This window comes from Heloderma suspectum, chromosome 2 (genome assembly GCF_057233095.1).
Source record: "Heloderma suspectum isolate Gila_16-S chromosome 2, 16-S_ref, whole genome shotgun sequence".
NCBI classification, from domain to species: Eukaryota; Metazoa; Chordata; class Lepidosauria; order Squamata; family Helodermatidae; genus Heloderma; species Heloderma suspectum.
In genome coordinates, this window is record NC_139459.1 from 206074009 (window position 1) to 206098861 (window position 24853).

Here is a 24853-nt window from a genome sequence, read left to right on the forward strand (position 1 = left end):
GTTGTTTCTGAGATCCACCCTCCTGTTGAAGGATTTTCCGTGTTCTCTTATCTGAAAGAAAAAGATTATGAAAGGAACCAGTCTGCTCTATGGTACCAAGCTGGAGCCTTTCTGTGGTGCTCAAGGCACTTTCATCTAAGCTTTTTGAGCTTAGATGAAAGAGGAGGAGAGCAGCTAGGTCCCATATTGAAATCAATGGGAAACTTACAGGATTGTGTGATGGAGTTCTGCAGTGCTCTGCAGTGAGTGGGCAGGTTGGGAAATGTGGTGGCAGCGTGGCTTATGGGAGGGCTGATTGTGAGCACCGTGGTTATAAATGGAAGGAAACCATCTGTATGCATATGGCTAACTCTGCCATGAAATTATATACGTATATAAAATTACAAACATTCCTTGACTATAGAGAAATTTAACCAAGCACAGGTGTAAATACATTAAATTAAATTGATTATAGATATGTACTCTTGTTGAATATAAATTCTGTTTCTGTTTTTATCTAGCCTTACATCCACAGTGTAGTTCTCATTTTTTTTCTTCGCTATCTGGTGATGAAATATGGCAGGCCAGTTATGAGAAGAGATCCTGTCTTTAGGTTTGTATACATGCTCGTGCAGACAAACATAGTAGTGAAAAAATGTGCTTCTTGTTCTTATGAAATAGTGTCTTGCAAATGTATGAAGCACTTTGATATTCACATGTTCTATTTTTGTTTAGTTGGTAGTTTTCCTATTTCTATTCCTATATCTTAGGAATCACATCTGGTATCATTCTTCATTTTACTGGGGATTGCATTGGTTTAAATGTTGGAGGGGTTTGGCCATATGGTAAATGAGAAGTGTTTTTAAGAAAGAAGGAATTCAAAAATTTACAAACAACTTTGTAGCTGTTATGAATAACTAATTTTAGATGGTGGGTTTTTTTCTTCTGTATAGCACAAGCTCATTCTGTGGGCACAGCTCTGAAAGAAAATGGCAGCATATTATTTTGTTATTAAACTATTATGTTGGATGCCACGCTTTTTCACAAATCTCTCATGCATGTTTCAACAAACTTTGCATAACATATGAGTTAAATCACCCTCACATAGGTAGAATATCCCATCAAACCCTGCCTCCATGTTTAATGCTGACTTTATAAATAGTAAAATGATAGTAACTGATAAAGAAATATACAAAACCTTCGCTATTATTTATACTGAAATTTCTGCCTATCCCCAAAAGTAAGATTGCATCGTTTGGAGGACATGTTTCCATAAAAGCACAAAATGGAATTTTGTAAGGACAGGATTTCCTGAATTGTTTGTTTGAGTATTAAGTCTGATCCTAGTTTTATTATACTGTTCACTGATTTCCTAATTGAAGGGGGGGGAATTACTCCTTGGTATGCAGTGATTTCAAACTTTTTGTGATGTCTTTGTTCTTTAGGATCTCTCCACAAAGAAAGGGCAGCCACCAGAATCTGCGAGAGCCTAATGAAGATGATGACAGAGATGTTCAAGAAGAAAGGGCAAGAGCTCAAAGTGCTCTGGCCTCTGCAAATCAGGAAGAGGTAAAGCATAATTTTCTTATTCTGAACATCTGTAGAACTTGCCCTGGTGCTTATTTCAGTGATTTGTTTATGAATATAACGAAATGCCCAGTCCTACATAGCACCGCAGTGGCATCAAAGCTCACAGGGCTAAAAGGCCCTAGTACTGACACCTCTGACACTGCACAGGCACTTGCTTATAGAGGCTGCCCAAGGAAGCAGAGGAAGGGGAGAAGATTCACAGGTGTCCAAGTCCTCCAAGGTAGCATATTCAGAGTGTTACCTGCCCCACATGTAGGGTCACCAAGATAAGCAGAGCTCTATGTGTGGATGAGACAGCGATATCCAGAGTTAGGGTTTAGATTTGTTAGGCACTCAGGAAAAATCTGGAGCAAGGCAAATGTGTACAAAGGAGACGGGCTACTCTTGACCTGCAGTGGAACTAGACAGTTGGGGTTTAATAATCAAAAAGATCACAGAGCAATTTCAAAATGACTGCTAGGGGGAAACTAGCAGGACCTGAGGAGCATCAGTTCATGTCTTAGAGATGCTGTATTGCTTGTATTGCTGACAACACTCCTTGAACAGGCACATTTCTATTGTGAGCATTTCACAACATCACATTAGATCGATTGCTGCCCAAGGTTTCATCACATGCCAACTGCTCACAAATCATTATTACTATATTTTGTTAGTGAGTATAAAATATGATAATGAATGGCAAGGCAAAGCAACCTGGTGGCATGCTGTTTTATTTAAGATGATGTTACCTTTAAGCTCATTCTGCAGCAATAGAAATCCAAGCCTTCTGATCTTCTCTATTCTCAGATTTTTCCTGATTTCTCAGTATACACCATGTTAGGGATGTCAGAGAATTCCGCCACAGATCTCGGTGAGGCCGAATGCATGGATCCCCCGAAATCCATGATGGAACGAAGCCCCCCGCCCCGCAAAATGGGCCGGGACGGAGCACCAACCTGCTGCGTCTGCGGCCGCCATTCGCTTCTTCCATATAGCCATGATAGGCTATGTAAATACTTACATAGCCTATCACAGCTAACGCAGGGACGCCATTTGCATCCCTGCGGAAGCTGTGATAGGCTGCACAAGTATTTACGTAGCCTGTCACGGCAAAAAAAAGGGAATGCAAATGGCGGCAGCTACAGCCGCCATTTGCGTTCCCTTCTTTTTTGCCATGATAGCCTACGTAAATATTTACGTAGGCTATTACGGCAAAATAAAAACAAAGAACGCAAATGACATAGTGGCTGCCATTTGCGTTCCCTTTTTTTTTTGCCGTAATAGGCTACGTAAATATTTACGTAACGTATCACGGCAAAAAAAAGGGAACGCAAATGGCCGCCGCCATTTGCGTTCGCTTTTTTTTTTGTATTTGCCATGATAGGCTACGTAAATATTTATGTAGCCTATCACGGCAAAATACAGGGATGCAAATGGCGGTGGCTATGGCAGCCACCATTTGCGTCCCTGCAGGCTGCCCAGTAGGGGTGGACAAAAGTCACTTACCTGTCCTCGAAGATTTCCCGCGGTGGGAGGGGAGGCGCTTCGTTGCTCCCCCCGCGAAGTTCAGGCCGGGGGGGGAGGCTTCCCGCCTCGCCCGGCCGAAATTCAGGCCGGGGGGGGGAGGCTTCCCTCCTCACCCGGCCGAAATTCAGGCCGGGGAGGAGGTGCCTTGCCTCGCCCAGCCGCGAACTAAACAGTTAAAAAACAAAAAACAAAAACACCGCTGTGATAGGCTACGTGACGATTAACGTAGCCTATCACGGCTAGATCTGCAAAGTCAGCCATGATAGGCTACGTAAATCGCTACGTAGCCTATCACGGGTGACTTTAAAAAAAAAATGCGCGTACGCAAATGGCGGCCCCCATAGGGAGCCGCCATTCGCGTTCCTTATTTGGTTGCTGTAGTCTACGTAAATGTTTACGGAGACTACGGCGAAAATAAGGGCAATGCAAATAGCGTTGCCCTTATTTTCGCCATAGTCTACGTAAACATTTACGTAGACTACAGCGACCAAATAAGGAACCGGAATGGCGGCTCGCTATGGGGGCCGCCATTATCTGTACGTGCTTATTTTTGTTTTTTAAAGTCACCTGTGATAGGCTAAGTGACGATTTACGTAGCCTATCATGGCTGACTTTGCAAATCTAGCCGTGATAGGCTACATTAATCGTCACGTAGCCTATCACGGGGGCGTTTTTTTTTTCTTTTATTGCAATGGCGGCGGCGGCAGCCGGTCGAAAGATCGGCTGCCGCCCCCGCCCCTGATGAAGACCCGATGAACCGCCGGCCGGACCCACCGCCGGGAGGGACATTCGGCAAAGGTAAGTCCCGTCCCGGGGGGGGGGTGCGGAGAATTTCTCCCCAAAACTTGTTCGGGGGGCCGAACACGTTGGCGCTCGGCCCCCCGAAGTTTCGGGGAGAAATTCTCCGCCATCCCAACTGCCCACCGGCTGGATGTCCGGCTGTGGGAGGCCCTGGCCGGCCATTCCGCGGAATCTCCGCGGAACCGGCCGGAGAGAATTTTGGGGGGAGGGACAGAGTGCCTCCCCCCCCACCATGAATGTCACCCTTCGAAAGGTAAGTGACTTCCGTACATCCCTACACCATGTCTGGCACTCACTGGTTTGTACTGTAAAAGTGTGTGACTGTGGTGCTGACATTACTATCTGTGTGGTGCAGGAGTGATTGATTTAGTTGAGCCATGTCATTTTGGGGATGGACAATAGCTCAGTGGTAGAGTCCTTGCTCTGCATGCAGAAGGTCCCAGGTTCCATCCCTGGCATCTCCAGGTAGCAGGTGGATGATGGGAAAAGTCTCTGCCTGAGACCTTTGTGATCTGCTGCCAGTGTGAGTAGATAATACTGGGCTAGATGGGCAGCTAGTCTGACCTGATATAAGGCAACGTCTTATGTTTCTATGCTCTACGCGAATGGGAATGCCTCATTTGGCTTCTGCTTTGATTAATTAAAACCAGGAGCAACCTAAGTTTGAGCATATCTCCTACAATTGTCAGAGTCATCTGGATGCTGATTTAGATATATGCAGTGCTTATATAGACATAGCCTGTTTATAACTTCTGTTGGCACTACGGTCGACATCAGATGCCTTCCTCTAAGTGCTTCCACTGAGGGAGGCTTGTGTATTGGCCCCAGGAGCATAACCAAGTCACTTGTAGTGTTAGAGGGGCCTAGAGATCCATAATGCTTGCTTAAGTTCATTACATGTGCAATTTTCTTGCTAGTAAGCTTCTGAGCATATGAAGATGAGTCAAAGGCCGATAATAGCCGCCTCATCACATTCCTTATGAATGAGTAGAGGGCTTTATCAGGCCATGCCTGGGAAGTGAAGCTATGTGTTTATGCTGAGCTGCAGGTGGCTGTGCTGAGAACCAAGCCCGACTAGTCTATGCTGGGAATAAACGCTAGAGAGCACTTGCTGCTGTCATGCTGCCTCACGGCTAACATGTATGGTATAAAACCCATTTTACCCCATGGCTCTGGGTTCAGAGAAGCTGTCTGATCCAACCATTGCGTACGCCTGTGTGCTGTAAGTTACTCAATAAAGTATCTCCTTGTAAGTAAACCTGGATCTGATTTATCACTGTCTTGGCACCTCTAACCTAAGAGTTCAAAGCCCATGGCCGGGGCAATAGAATTGGCGCAGTGAGCAAGGTGCCAAGAATATTGCTATGTTCAGCTTCCAAGTGAAGCAGAATGTGGGTGTCGGCATGTTAAACTGACTCCCAGTGATCCTGAGCGGACCGAGAGCATGCCCAGAGGCCAAGCAGGACTGCACACCAGTGGGTCTGGAAACTGCGTTGGAATCTCTGCAGCTGGAAAAGTGGTCAGCTACAGAGGTGCAGAGTGCAGGAACTCTGCATGGCTTGTGCTGACAGCAATGCAAACTGTCAGTCAGAAGGAGTCAGAATGGAGGGAGGAAACAGCAGAAAAGCTCAAGGATGGGCTAAGAAACTAGCAACATCTAAGGCTGTTTATTAGAGAAATGTTGCAAGACAGCCTGGCTTCTAACGAGGCGTGGGAGTGGGAAGCTGAAGAAGTAGCAGTTAAACTGATACGCCAAGCTAGGAAAAATTGCCCAGAGACTGCCAGAGTGTGTAACATCATCACCTTGCCTGATTGGAATGAAATCCCTAGAAAGTGGAAACTGAAGATGAAGACCCAGAAAATGAAGATGCAGGACGGAGTAAAGGTGAAGAATCAGCCCCCAGGGCACGGGCTAGACCCCTCTTAGAGCAGAAAGCATGCCAAAGGACGGTCCCAAGGCAGAATGAAGCAGAGAGAACACATTAAAGATCTCTGTCGAAGTAATAGTGTTTAATTTTGAGCTGTTTTAGAATTACATAGAGCCTGTAGCTACTGACCATCAGCTATATGATTTCTGAGCCTTGAATGAGACATCTTCAGTTCAGCTGATTATGCCTGGAGCCTATTACCTGGGGGTGGAATAGCCACAATAATGTAAGGTGAATATTTTTGGAAGGGCAATGGAAATGGTATTGAACAACACTTCTGGGGCACTAGCAGCCATTGGGATAGAAGAAATGACAAGCATGAGAATTGCTGTTTTGCAGAACCACCTGGTCTCACAGCAGCCCAGGGCAGTGTTTGTGCCATGTTGCAACAGGAATGCTGCCTGTATACAAGCGGAGTGTGATAAATCACAGTGTAAAGGCTCTGTTTGTGCAAAGTGAGAAAATACATCACCTAGAAGGGGAGTCTCTCTTCGACCCAATTTCAGACTGGTTTCAAAGAATCAGGGGGTGGTAAAAGCAAGTGGTTGCAATAATTCTGACTGTTATTGGCAGCTTTATAGCTCTGTATGCTTGTTCATATGGCTGTCGCATTTTAGAGTATACATTTAAGTAGTTATCAATCCCCTGGTGATCAAACGGCAGGGCAAAGACTGCTATAGTCCTTTGATCATCTGGGGGTGGAATGTATTGGCCCCAGGAGCATAACCAAGTCACCTGTAGTGTTAGATGGGCCTATGCTGAGCTGCAGGTGGCTGTGCTAAGAACCAGGTCTGGCTAGTCTATGCTGGGAATGAACGCTAGAGGTAGCTTGCTGCTGTCATGATGCCTCACTGCTAGCATGTATTGTATAAAACCCATTTTACCCCAAGGCTCTGGGTTCAGAGAAGCTGTCTGATCCAACCATGGGGTATGCCTGTGTGCTGTAAGTTACTCAATAAAGTATCTCTTTGTAAGTAGGGATGTACGAAAGTCACTTACTGGAATCCTCAACAGGGGGGAGGCGCTCCGTTCCTCCCCCCCGGAATCCTCCGTGGCCGGCTGTGCTCCGCGGCAGCTCCGTGGAACAGCCGGCCAGGCCCAGCCAGGCCAGAGCTGTCTGCAGCCGGATTTCCGGCCGCGGAGGGCTCTGGGAAAAAAACAAAAAACTCCGTACGCAAATGGCGGCGGCTACAGCCACCGCCATTTGCATTCCTTATTTTTGCCATCTTAATCTACATAAATATTTACGTAGACTAAGACGGCGAAAATAAGGGGAACGCAAATAGCGTAGCGGATGCTATTTGCGTTCCCCTTATTTTTGCTATCTTAGTCTACGTAAATATTTACGTAAACTAAGACGGCCCAAAATAAGGAACGCAAATGGCGGCGGCCGTAGCCACCGCCATTTGCACATGCCTTTTTTTTTTTTTACCCAGTCGTTTTAGGCTACATAAAAACTTACGTAGCCTATCACGTCTCTGTAAAAAAAAACAAAAAAAACCCCCCTGCAAATGGCGGTGGCGGCAGCTGGTCGGAAGACCAGCCGCCGCAGCCGCCACCGCCGCAGCCGCCACCAGAGCCGCCGCCGCCCGGAAGATCCACCCCAGGTAAGTCTCGTCCCGGGCGGGATCCGCGGGGGGGGGGGGGCGGGGGGGCAGGCCGTTCCACCACAGATTTCGGGGTGCCGAATGCACTGGCATTCGGCCTCACCGAGATCCGTGGCAGAATTCTCTGCCATCCCTACTTGTAAGTAAACCTGGATCTGGTTTATCACTGTCTTGGCACCTCTAACCTAAGAGTTCAAAGCCCACAGCCAGGGCAATACAGCTTGGAAGGTGGCAGCAAGGGAGAGGGCCTTCTTAGTGGGGGTCCTCCGATTATGGAATGCTCCTCCCATTGAGGTCCACCAGATGCCAACACTGTCATCTTTTTGGTGTCGGGTTAAGACTGTCCTCAATTCCCATGCATTTGATGGCATATGATGGACATTTATGTCAGTTGTTTCTATCAGGGCCAGTATCTTATTATAAATAGGGATGTCAGAGAATTCCGCCACAGACTCCAGTGAGGCCGGATTCTTTAGAATCCGGCACCCCGCAATCCGTGGCGGAACGGCCTCCCCCCCGGCCACCCTGCGGAATCCCCCCAGGACGGAGCGTACCTGGTGGCGGATGCAGCAGCGGTGGCAGCTCCGGCTGGTCTCCCAGCCGCTGCCGGGCTGCTGCGGCCACAAATGGCGGCCGTCATAGCGGCCGCCATTTGCGTGGCTGCCTTTTGTTGTGATAGGCTACGTAAATACTAATGTAGCCTATCACGGCTTGGCAGCCACGTAAATGGTGGCCGTTGTAGTGGCCGCAGCAGCCTGGCAGCGGCCGGAAGTCCGGCTCCGGCCGGCCCTGGCCGGCGGCTCTGTGATGTCGCCATGGAACAGAGCCAGCTGGGGAGGATTCTGGAGGAAGGGACGGAGCGCCTCCCCCGCACCGTGGATGCCCCGGAACGGAGCAAGGTATGTGTTTCGTACATCCCTAATTATAAATGTTCTAGCTGTTTAAACTGTTTTAACTTTTATATGTTAAATATTATATATTATGTTTTTTCTGTGTTGTATTATGATGTGTAGTTTTTGTGGACTGCCCAGAGAGTTTTGGCTGTTGGGCAAAAATGGTGCTGGTGGTGGTGATGACGATGATATAATAATATTTTTTGAAAAGGAAATGTTAATCCTTCCCCCCGCCACTCCCCCCCATTTTTTCCTGTTCCCTACATCAAGGGAGATGTTAATGACTACTAGATATTCATACGTTTAATAATATGATTCCCACCCTTTAAAAAAAAACTTGGTTTGCCTGTTATTATTGTGTTGCAAAATACAAAGTTTTGTTTAAACCAACCTTCTCTCCTCTCCTCTCAACTTAGAAACCAGTTATCACTGTCCACAACCTGCGCAAGGAATATAAAAGTGGGAAGGGCTGTTCCTGTTTCAAGAAGAATGAGGAAGGGAAAAAAGTAGCCACCAAAGCCCTCTCTTTTTGTGTTAAAAAAGGTTAGATGACAAAAACGTTTACTGTTATTGTATACAGCTTTGACCTGAAAGAAATGCTTTTTGCTCTGCACTAATTTGCAGGAATGTTTGACCTATTGTTTAATACACTGGTTTTCTTTGTACTGTAAAGGACTGCAATGGGAAGGGAAGAGGTTTTAACAGTGCAATACATGTCTACTGAAATGTAAGTCCCATTGAGTTCAGTAGGGCTTGCTCCCAAGGACATTGATATAGGACTGCAGCATAAGCTATGTTCAGGGCTCGCTTAGAAAAAAAAATCCAAAGGAATATTTTTTCTTTCTTTTTTCTGCCGTTAAAAAATGTGTGACCATTTAAAAAGAAAAACAGCCTACTGGAGCCCTGGTGTAGAAAGGCAAACAAAACGATGATCTACAGGAAGAAAACTTGTTTCTTCCAGGAAAGTGACACCTTTAAATTAAGTTATTTTTCATTTTTCTATAAACAATATTATTATATGAAAAATCAACATAAAGAATACACATATTTGTTGACATAATTATAACAAACCAATGTTATTTTTCATTTAAATAAGAACATAAGAGGAGCCATTCTGGATCAGACCAAAGGCCTATCCAGTCCTGCATTCTCTTCTCACGGAGGCCAACCAGCTGTCTATGGGAAGCCCACAAGTAGGATATGAGTACAATAGCACTCCCCCGCTCGTGTTTCCCAGGAACTGATACTGGAGGTAGCATATAGCCATCATGATTCATAGTCTTTGAGAGCTCTATCTTCCTTGAATTTATCTAGTCCCTTTTAAAAACTGTCCAAGCTTGGTGGCCATCACTACACCTTTTGATAGTGAATTCCATAGTTTGACTGTGCTGTGTGAAGAAGTGCTTCCTTTTGTCTGTCCTGAATCTACTACCTTTCATCTTTGCTGGACTTAAAGCATGCTTACATTTATTCCATATCTTTTAATAAATTGGAAACTGGGGTATTAATTGCTTGTTCAAATTTCTTATTTAACTTCCTAGATGACAAGACATAATTTATTTTTACTGTTTCACATTTTTTGCTTTTTTCTGCTGGAGTGCTCATTCAGAAAGGCAATAAAATAAAATTTAAAAGGGAGAAAATGCTGTGTGAACACAGTATGAGGATGTATGAAAAATCTATTATTAGTACTGCAAAATTATATATTCTTGACTGAAGACAATCGGAGCAGTATCAGTAGAATCCAAGGCATAACAACAGAACCATAAAAACAGTAAGAGAACAAAACTGGAGGAATCCACTTACCCCTAAGTAGAATGTAGCTGTTGGTTAAAACTCAACACACTTTAAAAGAGGATACAATGATGTGGAAAGTGCTTTTAAGGTAGCAATTTAATTGCTTTAATTTAAAATGTAATCTTTCCCCTACATCACACATGTTATCTAAAATATGTCTCTCCTTCCCTACACCCACAATGATTAGTCAAGCTGAGATTCTAAGAGTTAGGTCATACAATGTTGCATAGGAAAAACAGATCTGAGTTCCCTTGTTCTCGGTCAGTGGAAGTAGAGCTGACAGGAATGGCTTAATCCTTCCTCTCCTCCATGAGAAGGTAGGGCTAAAAGACTGATACATTTCCCATGGTCAGAGGAGAAACCCCCTCAGTCTTTTTCTCTGCCTTGTAGAGAACACTAGGGTGCCTAGCTTTCTCCTCAGCTACTGCTGCGGAGCTTCAAAAAGAAGACGAGAGAGAACGGAAACAGAATCTACTTTCTCACTCTCTCCACCCCCATGCCATCCTCTGTTAGTCAGTGGCGGGGGGAGGACTAGGTTGTTGAAATTGTCCTTCGGGGCCCACCTGGGCTTCACTGGGCAGAGGTGAGGAGATGCAGGGCAGCTTTTCCCTTGAGGCTTCCCAAGCGCTAGGCGCGTTGGTGGGAACCTGACGTGACTGAGCAGTCAACATTCCTTGCCTCTGCCACAGCTCCTTGGGAGGAGGCAGGCCGATTGGGACTCCATCCCTCGCCACCGCTGCCTGTTCAGACCGAGGAAGCCATTGTGATTCACTGATGGAGTCAGGGATGTCGCTAAGCGAGGGGGAGGGGAGCTCACGTGCAGTAAATCTCTCTGCCTCGCGGAGGAAAACTCCAGTGGCCATTTTGGAAATGGGCCTCTTCCTCCTCCTGTGTTATGTTCCCCGGAAGGCTCGCAAGTAGCCAAGCCTATTCCTGGAGACCAAAGGTCCAGCAATGCCCTTCCAGGGAGACTGCTGGGATTGCTGGATCCCATGTGGGTGTCCCATGTGGAGGGCACCCAGCAGTGGCAACATAGAAGGTGCCATGGCGGCAGCAGGAGGAGGTCCCACTCTTCTGCATTCCATGGGTCATCATGTTCAACCCTCCTCTTCCTCATCGGTGTCAGAACACTGCTCAAAGCATAGGGTTGGAACCAGGTGCCACCAGGAAGGCAAACACAAGAAATCCAAGAATTGGGAGAAGGTGAGGAGCCAGTCATCCCCAGGCAATGCTCCTCCTCCTTCCAAAAGGCCAAAGTCGGCTGGAGAGCAGGGGGAAATGGGAGTTGCAGCTGCACAGCCCCCCCCTCCCTAGATACAGTGAAAGGTTGGATGGGAAGTGTGTGAGAATCTGTCTCAGAGTCAGAGATGGCCTCCATCCTGGGTGAATATTCCCAGGGAGGATTGGACACAGGGAGGAGCAGGAAATGTCAGAGGAAGATCAGCCTACCTCCACTTCCCCACTGTCAGGATTGATTCTGAGAGCAGGGAGATAGCAGCTCAGATTCAGAAGAGGAGCAGCCAGAACTGGGTGAGGTACTTTCACAAGCCAGTTCAGATATGGGTAGGCATGCTTCTCAGGTTACCAACTCCCAGATGGCCGGGCATGAAGCTTCCTCTTTACCCCTCTCTGTGAGAAGCAGTGAGCAGGAAGAGGAGGGGCTTGAAGACTGTGACCTAAGAGACGCGAAGTGGCGGCACAGAACTAAGAGGGAAATGTCAGGGGCGGAGCTCAGATGGTCGAACCGGTTAGCGATGCATGAGAGGCTATTCAGGGAAGCATCATGCGAGGGGCGGAACCTCCCTCCCTAAGTTAGCCTAGGCAGATCACCACCCTTTCAAACTGTGGGCAACTTTCGGTGATCCCATTTGAATCCCCTGGAGGCATTCCTCTGTAGCCAGATAGTCTTTGAGGATTTGCATCTGTAATGAACCTGTGAATAATGAATTAAAGGTGTGAGACTGAAGCCTCTCCTTTTGTGTGTTTGTGAGAGCATAAGGAAAGAGGGGGCTAAGAGAATCGTGACACCCACAGTAAAGACACTTAAACAGGACACTTGCTCCATTACTCTCAATAAAGTAGTCAGGGTTTTTAACCTGCAGCATCTGCTTACTCAAACCAAGGCACCCACTGCTGAAGATCAGCCACAACAGTGTGCTGAGGTTTTCCAGGGGACATCTGCTCAGAGCCTCCAATCCCCTTTCCCAAGGTTTTTCTCCAGAATTCTAGCCACAGAGTGAAAGGATCCTGCCAAACAAGGGGCTTCCTTGGCAATACAAGAGGCTCTGTTCACTGGCTCCAGACATCATGGAGTCACTGAAGTTCCCAACTGTGGATGAACTACTAGCAGCCCTAATCTCTAAGTTGGTTTTCCATGAGGAAGGGGGGAAGCCCTAATGGACCATGGGGACCAAAAAAGTGACGCGGCCCTTTGGTGGCTGCATGAGGCCACAGCCTTGGCAATCAGGGCAGCTACGGCAAATTCGGACATCAGTCTTATGGACATGTTCCCTCCTCTCGGAAGTCCCCACTGGGTCCAGACACCTCAGGGAAGGCCTAAATAAACTAACTAGAGCTACTGAGTTTATGGAAGACTCTTCTATGGTCTACTTCCAGTTTGCAGCCACACCTTTGTCCTCAGGAGTTGTGGTGCACAATGGTTTTTGGCTTAAACATTGGGCGGTGGAAGCCCATTCAAAAGCAAACTTGGCCACCATTCCCTTTTCAGTGGGGAAATTGGGGAAACCCTCATTCCCATGCTTGTAGAGAAGGAAGAGAAGAAGGTCTTCCAGTGGCCCATAAAAAAGGAGACCAAAGGGAAGAAGAAGCCCATACTATCTTTCGTTCCAAGGCCTCGTGTTCTACTTTTCAGTCCAACAGGCCTTTCTAATCCCAATGGTTGGGCTACCATCAGCAGTCAAGCCAAACTGAGGAGGCAAGCAAGAGGGAAAGTAGCCCTTGGCTTAATTCCCCCTCGCATCTCGAATAGAGGGGCACCTGCAGGATTTTTGGCACAAATGGAGCTTAATTCGTTTGGACAGGTGGGTTCTCGGGACCGTACCTCTGGGGTATGTTCTTGAATTCCAAACTGTCCCCAACTATTGTTTTCTACCTCCTCCAGTGTCCAACAATTGGGAAAAACACCTCAGGATTTGTGCAGCCCTTGAACATCTACTTGACATGTGGAACTGGTGCCTTGTACAGAGTGATTGCCAGGTGTCTTTTCCATATTCTTCACAGTCCCCATACGGAACGGGGCCTGGAGAGCTATTCTGGACCTCAAATTCCTCAACCAATTCATCAAGAAGAGAATGTTCAGGATGGAGACTGTGAGATCAACAACAGAGGCATTTTTTCCAGGGGATCTGTTTGCTTCAGTAGATCTCACGGAACCTTATCTCCATATCCCAATCAGGGAATTGCACTGGCACTTCTTACGCTTTACATACAATCCGGATCAATTCCTGTTCTTCACAAACATGTTGTGGTACACACAGACAACATAGCAACAAGAGCATACATTATATACAGTCAGGACCAGAAATATTGGAACAAGGATAACTGTTTTGGCAGTTGGCCTCTGTACACCACCACATTGAAGTTGAAAGGAAACACACCCAGATGGGAGCGAAGTCAGGACTTCAGCTGTAATTCAAGGGGTTTGACAAAAGTGGGGCACTAACCATTCAGGAAGGACAGCCAGTGGCATACACACACACCCATTGTTGGAGGCTCGTAAGTAATGGAACAAACCAACATCATTTCAAACTTCAGGATCACCCTTAATAGCTGGATGAAAATCCTTTGCCTGAAGAATGACTGCCTGAAGTCTGGAACCCATGGACATGACCAAATGCTGAGTTTCCTCCCTCGAGATGCTTTGCCAGGCCTTCACTGCAGCTGCCTTCAGCTGCTGCTTGTTTGTAGGTCTTTCTGCCTTCAGTCTTGACTTCAGTAAGTGAAAAGCATGCTCTATTGGGTGGAGATCAGGTGACTGACTTGGTCATTGAAGAACATCCCACTTCCTTGCCTTCAGAAACTCTTGGGTAGCTTTTGCTATATGTTTTGGCTCATTATCCATCTGCAATATGCAGCAGCATCCTATCAGTTTGGCAGCATTCGGCTGAATTTGAGCAGAACGTACAGCCCTATACAGTTCAGAATTCATCCTGCTGCTTTTATCAGCAGTCAGGTCATCAATAAACACCAGTGACCCGGTTCCATTGGCAGCCATACTTGCCCATGCCATAACACTGCCTCCGCCATGTTTGACAGATGATGTGGTATGCTTTGGATCATGAGCTGTTCCTTTCCTTCTCCATACTTTTCTCTTCCCATCATTCTGGTACAAGTTAATCCAGGTTTCATCAGTCCAAAGAATCTTATTCCAGAACTGGGCAGACATTTTTAGGTGTTTGCTGGCAAAGGCTAATCTGGCCTTTTGGTTCTTGAGCATTACCAGTGGTTTGCACCTTGTTGTGAGGCCTCTGTATTTACATCCATAAAGCCGTCTCTAAGATGTTGACAATGACATGCCTACCTCCTCAAGAGTGTTCTTGACCTGGCTAGATGTTGTGAAAGGGTTCCTCTTCACCATGAGCAGAATTCTGTGGTCATCCACTTTAGTTGTCTTCCATGGTCTGCCAGGCCTTTTGCTGTTGCTGAGCTTGCCAGTTAGTTCCTTCTTTTTCAGGATGTTCCAAACTGTTGCATTGGCCACTCCCACTGTTTTTGCTATCTCTCTGATGGGTTTATTTTGTTTCCTCAGCCTAGTGATGGCCTCCTTCACTCACATGGACACCTCTTTGGATCTCATGTTGGGAGTTCCAGTGAACAGCTACCAGATGCAAATGTAACACTCAGAACCACCTCCAGGCCTTTTATCTGCTTGATTGGTCATGGGGTACCCAGGAAACAGGCCACACCTGGCCATGCAGCTGCTTGTGAGCCATTAGTTTCATTACTTATGAGCCACCAATGATGGGTGTGTGTGTATGCCACTGGCTGTCCTTCCTGAATGGTTAGTGCCCTACTTTTGTCAAACCCCTTGAATTACAGCTGGAAGTCCTGACTTCACTCCCATCTGGGTGTGTTTCCTTTCAACTTCAATGTGGTGGTGTACAGAGGCCAACTGCCAAAACAGTTATCCTTGTTCCAATATTTCTGGTCCTGACTGTAAGTCATCAAAGTGCTTCTCGGTCCTGTGCTCTACAGGACGAGGCAAACCTACTACTGATATGAGCAGAGAACCATCTGACATCACTCACAGCAGAGTACATCAGCAAGGGGAATAGTGTCTTCATCATGACATTTTTCCGACAGATGACAGATGGGGACCCCAGTGATACACCATGAGGTATATGATAGCCTCCATTTCCCACCTTGGTGCTCAAGGCTCCCTTTGAGCCAATCGGAACCTCCTTCCTAAGGGAACTTACCTTCAAAACTGTGTTCCTAGTGGCTCTAACATCAGCTACGAGGGTGCGGGATGGCCTCTGCACTTTCAATCCAGGATGGTCTCTGCACTTTCCATGCAGATAGGGTGGTTCTGAAACTAGATCCGGCCTTTGTTCCAAAGGCAAGTATTACTTTCCACAGAGCCCTAGCAATAGTGCTACCTGATTTCTGCCCCAAGCCAGTCCATCCTAAGGAAAAGGAGTGACACAAGCTGGATGTTCATAGGTCCCTCAAAGTGTATATTCGAGGTACTGAGGAAATCAGAAGCTCAGATAGCTTGTTTCTCTCCTTTAAATTGGGGGCACAGGGCAGAAAAGTTTCTAGGGGGACAATTAGTCTCTGGGTTAGGGCTTGCATAGCCCTAGTGTACCAGTCCCAGGGTAGCTTGCCACCAGGTGGCATAACAGCTCACTCTGTCTGGGGGGCAGCCACATCCGCTCTGGAGGATATTTGTAAATTGACTTCCTGCCTGGGCAAAGCCTTCCCCATTTTTCTGGTACTGTAGGATTGATAAATATGCTTCAGCAGATGCGTCCTTCAGATGTCGTGTGTTGCAGATGGGTTTGTAACCTTTGCTTTCCCACCCTGTTCTTGGGATACTGCTATTATATATCCCATTCCTGTCAGCAATATCCTCTGCTGACCAAGAATGGAAAGTTGGACTTACTGTGATATGCCCTTCTGGTCAGTGAAGGGTGGACCCAACAGTCCCTCCCTTTGCTCAGGTTTGGCTGGTTTAGTCTATCTGAGTTGGTGGGGATCAGAGTATCATGTTTGTGTGGTGCCTTGCTAGGGAAATAGGGTGTCCTATGATTCATTCTTCTCTTTATTCTATCTGTTTGGTCCAGTTTTTCTGGGCAAGTCACTTTTACAGTGGGTTGCAACTAGAGTGGTTTTATCTGTTTGCAATTCTTCTCATGCCAGTTTTTTACAGATGTATGAGTTTAAAGTACAACTGAAGTCAGGTCCTGCAACTGAGGGGATTTCTCCTCTCATGGCAGGAAATGTATCAATCTTTTAGCCCTGCCTTCTCATGGACGAGAGGATTAACCCATTTCTGTTGGGTCCAGGTTTTGCTGGCCAGAAGGACACTTCATGATAAGTCCAACTTTCCATTTTTGCTGAAAGGTGCTAAGTTGGATTTGCACATCTCTTGATAGGAATGGTGAGCCTCAGTGGTGATCCAGATTTGTGAATCCTTCCTTATTTTGCATGTTGCAGGAGTTGGAGCAGCATCAATACAGTGGATGAGATTCAGCAAGACTTCAGACATGCTATAAGATTTGGGCTTGTTCTGGGGATGTTTGAGTCCCCCTTCCCTTTGAATAGCCAACCCCATATCAAATCCCAGCCTACTTTGGAAAGCCCTTTAGTTTCAAAAGTGGTTTGCTATGTGGCATGGCGTGGGAAGTCTGTTCTATAAACAAATCCACAAACACCTTCACCATGTAGAACTAGTTGTGCAGGTTTTCATATCCCAGCCAAAATTTCCATGAGCTAGCAAATCATATTGTTTGGACTACCCAGGACATTTCCAACAAAATGCATAGTCAAATACATTAGAAAAAGAAGTGATACTTTAAGTATAAAAAGCCAGCGAAAGATTTCAGCTCCAGTATTCTTACCTGGTTTCTTTTTCCGTACATTCCTATTATTATGCATATTGTACACTTTTTCACATATTTTTGTGAACTCCCCCTTTCTTTGTATTCTTTTCTTTTTACCATATTGTGTCTTATATTTTGTGTATTTATTTATTTTAGTAGATTTGTGTTTTGCTTTATGATTAATACGTTAAAGACCATGCACTTAAAGCAAAACAAAATCAGCCCAGCTGGAAAAGAAACAGATATCGGATGTCATTTTTGCCTCCTCCCATGACCCACCTCTCTCTCTCTTATAATGGCTGTGGTGTGTGGATAAGACAGTAGTCAAAACAATTCCAAAAAGCTCTCAACAACAACAGCCATGAAGCACAGTAGTATGCATGTTTACTCAGAAGTAATAAGCATGAATAACAGTGCAGCCTGTGTTGTTGTTATTGTTGTTCAGTTGTTAAGTCGTGTCTGACTCTTCGTGACCCCATGGACCATAGCACGCCAGGCCTTCCTGTCCTGCGCTCTCTCCCGGAGAGTGCTCAAGTTCATATTCATTGCATTGGTGATGCTATCAAGCCATCTCATCCTCTGCCGTCCCCTTCTCCTTTTGCCTTCAACCTTTCCCAGCATCAGGGTCTTTTCCAGTGAGTTTTCTCTTTGCATTAGGTGGCCAAAGTATTTGAGCTTCAGCTTCAGTATCTGTCCTTCCAATGAGCAGTCAGGGTTGATTTCCTTTAGGGTGGACTGATTTGATCTCCTTACAGTCCAGGGGACTTGTAAGAGTCTTCTCCAGCACCACAGTTCAAAAGCATCGATTCTTCTGCGTTCAGCCTTCCTTATAGTCCAGTTCTCACAGCCATACGTTGCTACTGGGAAAACCATCGCTTCGATTATACGAACCTTTGTCGGCAGGGTGATGTCTCTGCTTCTTACTATGCTGTCTAGGTTTGCCATAGCTTTCCTCCCAAGGAGCAAGCATCTTTTAATTTCATGGCTACAGTCACCATCTGCGGTGATCTTGGAGCCCAAGAAAGTAAAATCTGTCACTGCTTCCATTTCTTCCCTTTCTATATGCCAGGAAGTGATGGGGCCAGATGCCATGATCTTCGTTTTTTTAATGTTGAGTTTCAGACCAGCTTTTGCACTCTCCTCTTTCACCCTCAACAAGAGGCTGTTTAGATCCCCTTTGCTTTCTGCCATTAGGGTGGTATCGTCTGCGTATCTGAGGTTGTTGATAATTCTCCTGGCAATCTTAATTCCGACCTGTGATTCATCCAACCCGGAGTTTCTCATGATGTACTCTGCATATAAGTTAAATAAGCAGGGCGACAATATACAGTCTTGTCGTACTCCTTCCCCAATTTTGAACCAATGGGTTGTTCCATGTCTGGTTCTTACTGTTGCTTCTTGACCCTCGTACAGGTTTCTCAGGAGACAGGTAAGGTAGTCTGGTACTCCCATCTCTTTAAGTATTTGCCACAGTCTGTTGTGATCCACACAATCAAAGGCTTTAGTGTAGTCAATGAAGCAGAAATAGATATTTTTCTGGAATTCTCTTGCTTTCTCCATGATCCAGTGAATGTTGGAGATTTGATATCTAGTTCCTCTGCCTCTTTGAAACCCCACTTGTACTTCCAGTAGTTCTCGGTTCACATACTGCTGAAGCCTAGCTTGTAGGATTTTGAGCATAACCTTGCTGGCATGTGAAATGAGCGCAATGGTACGGTAGTTTGAACACTCTTTGGCATTGCCCTTCTTTGGAATTGGAATGTAAACTGACCTTTTCCAGTCTTGTGGCCACTGTTGAGCGTTCCACATTTGTTGGCATATTGAGTGCAGCACTTTAACAGCATCATCTTTTAGGATTTTAAATAGCTCAGCTGGAATACTGTCATCTCCGCTAGCTTGGTTGTTAGTAATGCTTCCTAAGGCCCACTTGACTTCACTCTCTAGGATGTCTGGCTCAAGTTCAGTGACCACACTATCATGGCTATCAGGGACATTAAGATCTTTCCTGTATAGTTCTTCTGTGTATTCTTTCCACCTGTTCTTAATCTCATCTGCTTCTGTTAGGTCCCTGCCTTCTTCATCCGTTATCATGCCCGTCTTTGCACAAAACGTCCCCTTGAGATCTCCGATTTTCTTGAGAAGATCTCTAGTCTTTCCCATTCTGTTGTTTTCCTCGATTTCTTTGCATTGTTCATTTAAGAAGGCCTTCTTGTCTCTCCTTGCTATTCTCTGGAAATCTGCATTCAGTTGGATATGTCCTCCCCTTTCTCCCTTGCTTTTCGCTTCCCTTCTTTCCTCAGCTACTTGTAAAGCCTCATCAGACAGCCACTTTGCTTTCTTGCATTTCTTTTTCTTTGGGATGGATTTAGTTGCTGCCTTCTGAACAATGTTACAGACCTCTGTCCATAGTTCCTCAGGCACTCTATCAGGTCTAATCCCTTAAATCTATTCGTCACCTCCACTGTATATGCATAAGGGATATGATTTAGTGGTTTTCCCTACGTTCTTCAATTTAAGCTGAAATTTTGCAATAAGAAGCAAAATCATGATCTGAGCCACAGTCAGCTCCAAGTCTTTTTTTTACTGACTGTATAGAGCTTCTCCATCTTTGGCTGCAAAGTACATAATTAATCTGAGTTTGATATTGACCATCTGGTGATGTCCATGTGTAGAGTCGCCTGTTGTGCTGTTGGAAAAGAGTGTTTGCTATAATCAGCATGTTCTCTTGGGAAAACTCTATTAGCCTTTGTCCTGCATCATTGTGTACACCAAGGCCATGCTTGCCTCGTATCCCAGTGATTTCTTGACTTCCTACTTTAGCATTCCAATCTCCTGTGATGAAGAGGACATCTTTTTTGATGTTAGTTCTAGAAGGTGTTGTAGGTCTTCATAGAACCGATCAACCTCAGCTTCTTCGGCCTCAGTGGTTGGGGCATAGACTTGAATTACTGTGATGTTGAATGGTTTGCCTTGGATTCATACTGAGATCATTCTATTGTTTTTGAGATTGTACCCCAGTACTGCTTTTCCCACCCTTTTGTTGACTATGAGTGCTACTCCATTTCTTCTAAGGGATTCTTGCCCACAGTAGTAGATATAATGGTCACCTGAATTAAATTCACCCATGCCTGTCCATTTTAGTTTGCTGATTCCCAAGATGTTGATGTTCAATCTTGCCATCTCATGTCTGACCACCTCCAGCTTACCTTGATTCATTGATCTGACATTCCAGGTTCCTAAACAATATTGTTCTTTACAGCATCGGACTTTCTTTTCACCGCCAGACACATCCACAGCTGAGTGTCCTTTCGGCTTTGGCCCAGGCGCTTCATTCTTTCTGGCGCTACTTGGAAATTCCCTCTGCTCTTCCCAGTAGTGTATTGGACACCTTCCGACCTGAGGGGCTCATCTTCCGGCGTCATATCTTTTAGCCTTGTGATACGTTCCATGGGGTTTTCTTGGTAGGTATACTGGAGTGGGTTGCCATTTCCTTCTCCAGTGGACCACATTTTGTCAGAACTCTCCGCCATGACCTGTCCGTCTTGGGTGGCCCTGCACGGCATAGCTTATGGCTTCACTGAGTTACGCAAGCCCCTTCGCCACAACAAGGCAGTGATCAGTGCAGCCTTGGTCAAATCTTATTTTCATTTGTTGAAACTTTGACTACTTCCTAGGAAGATTAAAAAAGAACACTGGTGATTATTGAAGCATCTGATTAAAAAACGTGCAAATTTATCCAGCTGTCTTTTAATACCAACATTTTCTTTCCTTTCTTTGGTATGGTGTACTAGTATACTTACTAAAAAGAACTGTTATGTATTTGTGTGTTCTAGGAGAAGTTTTTGGGCTCCTAGGACCCAATGGAGCTGGTAAAAGTACAACAATGAATATGATAATAGGAGACACAGATCCAACTGCTGGACAGGTAGGTGTACCTATTTTTGAATAAAAAATTAAATTCAAATAGAAAATCAATTACTATTACGTTAAATATACTGCATTCTCTATAAAAACATACTATTACCCTGAGGCTGCAATCCTATACCCACTTCCCTGGGAGGAAGTCCCATTGAATGGGAAGATGTCCCATTGAAGTCAGTGGGTCTTACCCCTGAGTAGACGTGTTTAGAATTGTGCTGTAAAATGATAACATTGATTCTCAGGTATCCATAGATGCTGAAATGTTTTGTCTCACATTAATGTCAAGCAATAAGCTTTCAGATATGAAGGATAATACTTGAAACCAGCATTTCATACTGTTCTGCTTAAGGAGAACCCGGTCACTTCAGTGACTGAGAAAGACTTTCTATTTAGGTTATTTATCATTTTATCATGGAACTATTTATCTAGCTTAGCAAAATAATAGTATGAAATTTCTCAGAACTATATTAACATAACAGAACATAAAGAGATAGAGGAGGGGCTATAAACAAACATCTGTGTGTCAGTTCTCCACTGGCACTACTGCTTAGGAGAGAAAATGAAAAAAAAAAAATCTTTACCTTCTTCTTTTGCCCTCCATCAAACTTTTCCTCTGCAAAGTACTTGCAGCACTTCTAAACGGGATGGGTGCACAATCATCTCACTCCTTCTGCCTTTCTAACACATTCCATATTAATCTTTTCCAGCTCCTCTCAGCCTATAACCTTTCTAGCCACTTGTTCTTATTTAGTATGAAAATGCAGAGTTCCTTTTCAAGACAACATACATCATAACTGCAAAAACAATGTTAATTTAATATTTTACAAGGCCACTATATCTTTATAGCGTTCTGTTAATATTATGACACACACATAATATGTGTTGGATCCAGGATCTGCCTTCTGCAAGAGGAAGGGCTCCATTCACAGAAGGTTCTGCCACCTGATTTTTGGAGGCCCCTTCTCCCTCCTACACCACTGCTCACCCTATTCAGCAGGGTCTCCTCACTCTCTGTAGCATTTCAGGGGGCTGAAGGGGCTGCCATCAGAAGGACGTGATGGGGAGGTCCACTCCCATCATTGCAGGTGATACAGTATAAATCTGGATCCAGCCCTATTTCATTTTGTTATTTTGGAGGTCTTCAGGTGGCAACCCAAAATCTTTCTCTGGTATCCCAACCATCTTCCCAGTCACTCTCTTACGGCCAAAGTAGATGTGACGTTCAATGCATGTAAGCACTTACTGTGCCCAGTTTTTGTTATTTTTTAGCAGCCATGACAAGGGTGAGGGGATCAGGATCTCAGCACTCAGGGAAGGGAGATTCAACTCTTTCCCCCATGCTGGGGTCCTAATGAAAAATCCCCCCCCAAGCTGCTATTAGCTCCAGATGTGAAGCTTCCATTGGTGCCAGTGCTGGCTCCAAGTTTTTGAGGGCCCTTGGGCCAGACACCCTCAGTGGTCCCCCTCCTTCCATGGTCCCCCTTCTCAACAGTATTGTCACCAGCTGATGTTGCTCCTTATCCTATTTATTTCCCATGGTGACTACTACTTCCTTGCTTGACCAGCAGAGGGCAAGTGAGCGAGTAGACAGTGGCATCTCCTCCTCCTCCTCACCACTACCACTGTTGTCTGGGCCAGAGTGAAAAGCCGGTGAAGAAACAGGTTGAAATGGTGAAGAGGAGGAGCAACTCCAGGGGGCTCTTATCAGAGGGCACCTGCTGGGGTGTGGGCCCTTGGCAGGTGCCCTACCATGCCTACTTTCAACACCAGCCGTGATTGGCCCCAATGGAAGCTAATAGTAGCTAATAGTAGCTTATGTGTGTGTATGGTGGGTGGGTGGGATTTTCATCAGGATTGCAGTGGTGCTGATCCTGATTGCCTCATCCTCTCCATGGCTGCTATTTAAAGAATGTAAGTCAGGCATGTAAAATGCTTACACGCATTTCACATCATGTCTAGTTTGGTCGTTTCCCTTTTCTTGAAAGTCCAACACTTCTCAGTCCAAAATCTCTGACCTGTCTGTCATCTGGTTCTGCATTGTTAAGGTGTTATGCTAGTGTTCCACCCCCTCTGACTAGGACTGCATGGAGCTCTTGCAGATTCTCTGATGTTATTAATGTGCTCTCATATGGAAGGACACCCTTTGTCGATCACATATCCTCCTTGAGAAGTCTTTGTTATTTCTATTATTATTGTTATTGTTATTATTGTTATTATTATTTTCACCCTTCCTTTTTCCCAGTACTGGGACACAAGGCGGCTTACAAAAATTAAAACATATACAATTAAAACATATGAAAATATACAAAGGTTAAAATATAATTTAAACAACAATATAATTAAAATTATATTAAAACATTAAAACAGCATTTTAAAACAGCATTTTAGCAGCTTACCCCCAGGTTCCAACTATGTCCGAAAGGCCTTCTGGAACAAGAATGTTTTAGTCTGCCTCCGGAAACACATCAAGGAGGGAGCCATCCTAGCCTCCCTGGGAAGGGTGTTCCACAGCTGCGGGGCAGCCACCGAAAAGGCCTTCTCCCAGGTTCCCACCAAACGTGTCCATGACAGTGGTGCGACTGAGAGAAGGGCATCCCCAGAAGATCTCAGAACATGGGCAGGTTCATAAGGGAGGATACAGTCTTTCAGATAACCTGGACTGGAGCCGTATAGGGCTTTATAGGTCATAGCCAGCACTTTGAATTGTGCCCAGAAATAGACTGGAAGCCAGTGAAGCTGTTTTAACAAGGGAGTTTATTTATTTATTTATTTATTTCATTTCTATACCGCCCAATAGCCGAAGCTCTCTGGGCGGTTCACAAAAATTAAAACCAAACAACACACAATAAAACAATTTAAAATATATAGAACATTAAAACCACAATATAACAATACAACCACAATAAAACCTAGCAGCAGTACAGGAGTTTAAAATACAGATTTAAAACAGCAAAGATAAAAATTTAGTTGTATGCAAGAGATGCACTTATGTTGAACGAAATTGTAACCAAGTCACAATACTGAATATTTTTAACAGATGCTGATAAAAGGGGCTGATGCAACTGAAACAGAAGAAAACAAGGTTGGATTTCTTGGCTACTGTCCTCAAGAGAATACCCTCTGGTCCAGCCTAACCGTGAAAGAACATCTGGAGATTTATGCAGCTGTGAAAGGGATACGGAAAGATGCTGCTGCTATTGCTATTAATCGGTACGGGAAGCAAAAGATTGTGTTTTCCTTATACAATTCATGTCTCAGGGTTTGGGGGTACTGAAAGCTAGGCATTTTCAGTTTTGATTTTTCTTTTTGAGTGGTGGGCATTAAATAGAAGCTCTTACATTTGCAAACACCAGATGTGGTACATATCCATCCAGTATAATAGAAGCATCCCTGAAATACTATTGCAGTGTATGTGTGTGTGTGTGTGCGTGCGTGTGCAGTTGGCATACAAATGAGATCAGTTGCAGAACCAAATATTGAACTTCCTCCTTTTCTTTCAGAATAGCTCAAGCTCTAGAACTTCGAGAGCATTTCAAAAAGCCTACTAAGACATTAGCTGTTGGATTATCAAGAAAAGTAAGTTCTGTGTTTTGTTAAGTCTTGAACCATTGGCCAAAGATTCAGTGTTAGCTACAGGTGGTGTGGCGGCACCAGGAAGCATAGTTTGTCAGCTGATGGCCTGCGGCTGCCAGCATCACACACACTCTTCCTCTCGCGGTCCTTTGCAGGAAGGTTCATCCCATCTGGCTGTCTGCTGAAAGTGAACT

At 45.2% G+C, this 24853-nt stretch overlaps 1 protein-coding gene across 1 annotated transcript in view; it reads left to right on the forward strand.

The window, feature by feature from the left end:
• Nucleotides 1–24853, forward strand: part of LOC146353867 (ABC-type organic anion transporter ABCA8-like) — a 129193-nt gene that overhangs the window by 88983 nt on the left and 15357 nt on the right. Inside the window, exons 27-32 of the mRNA XM_084837521.1 lie at nucleotides 501–592; nucleotides 1425–1548; nucleotides 8721–8847; nucleotides 20999–21090; nucleotides 24124–24296; nucleotides 24587–24662. Coding sequence (XP_084693647.1) covers nucleotides 501–592; nucleotides 1425–1548; nucleotides 8721–8847; nucleotides 20999–21090; nucleotides 24124–24296; nucleotides 24587–24662 — 684 coding nt within the window. The remainder of the gene's footprint in view (nucleotides 1–500; nucleotides 593–1424; nucleotides 1549–8720; nucleotides 8848–20998; nucleotides 21091–24123; nucleotides 24297–24586; nucleotides 24663–24853) is intronic.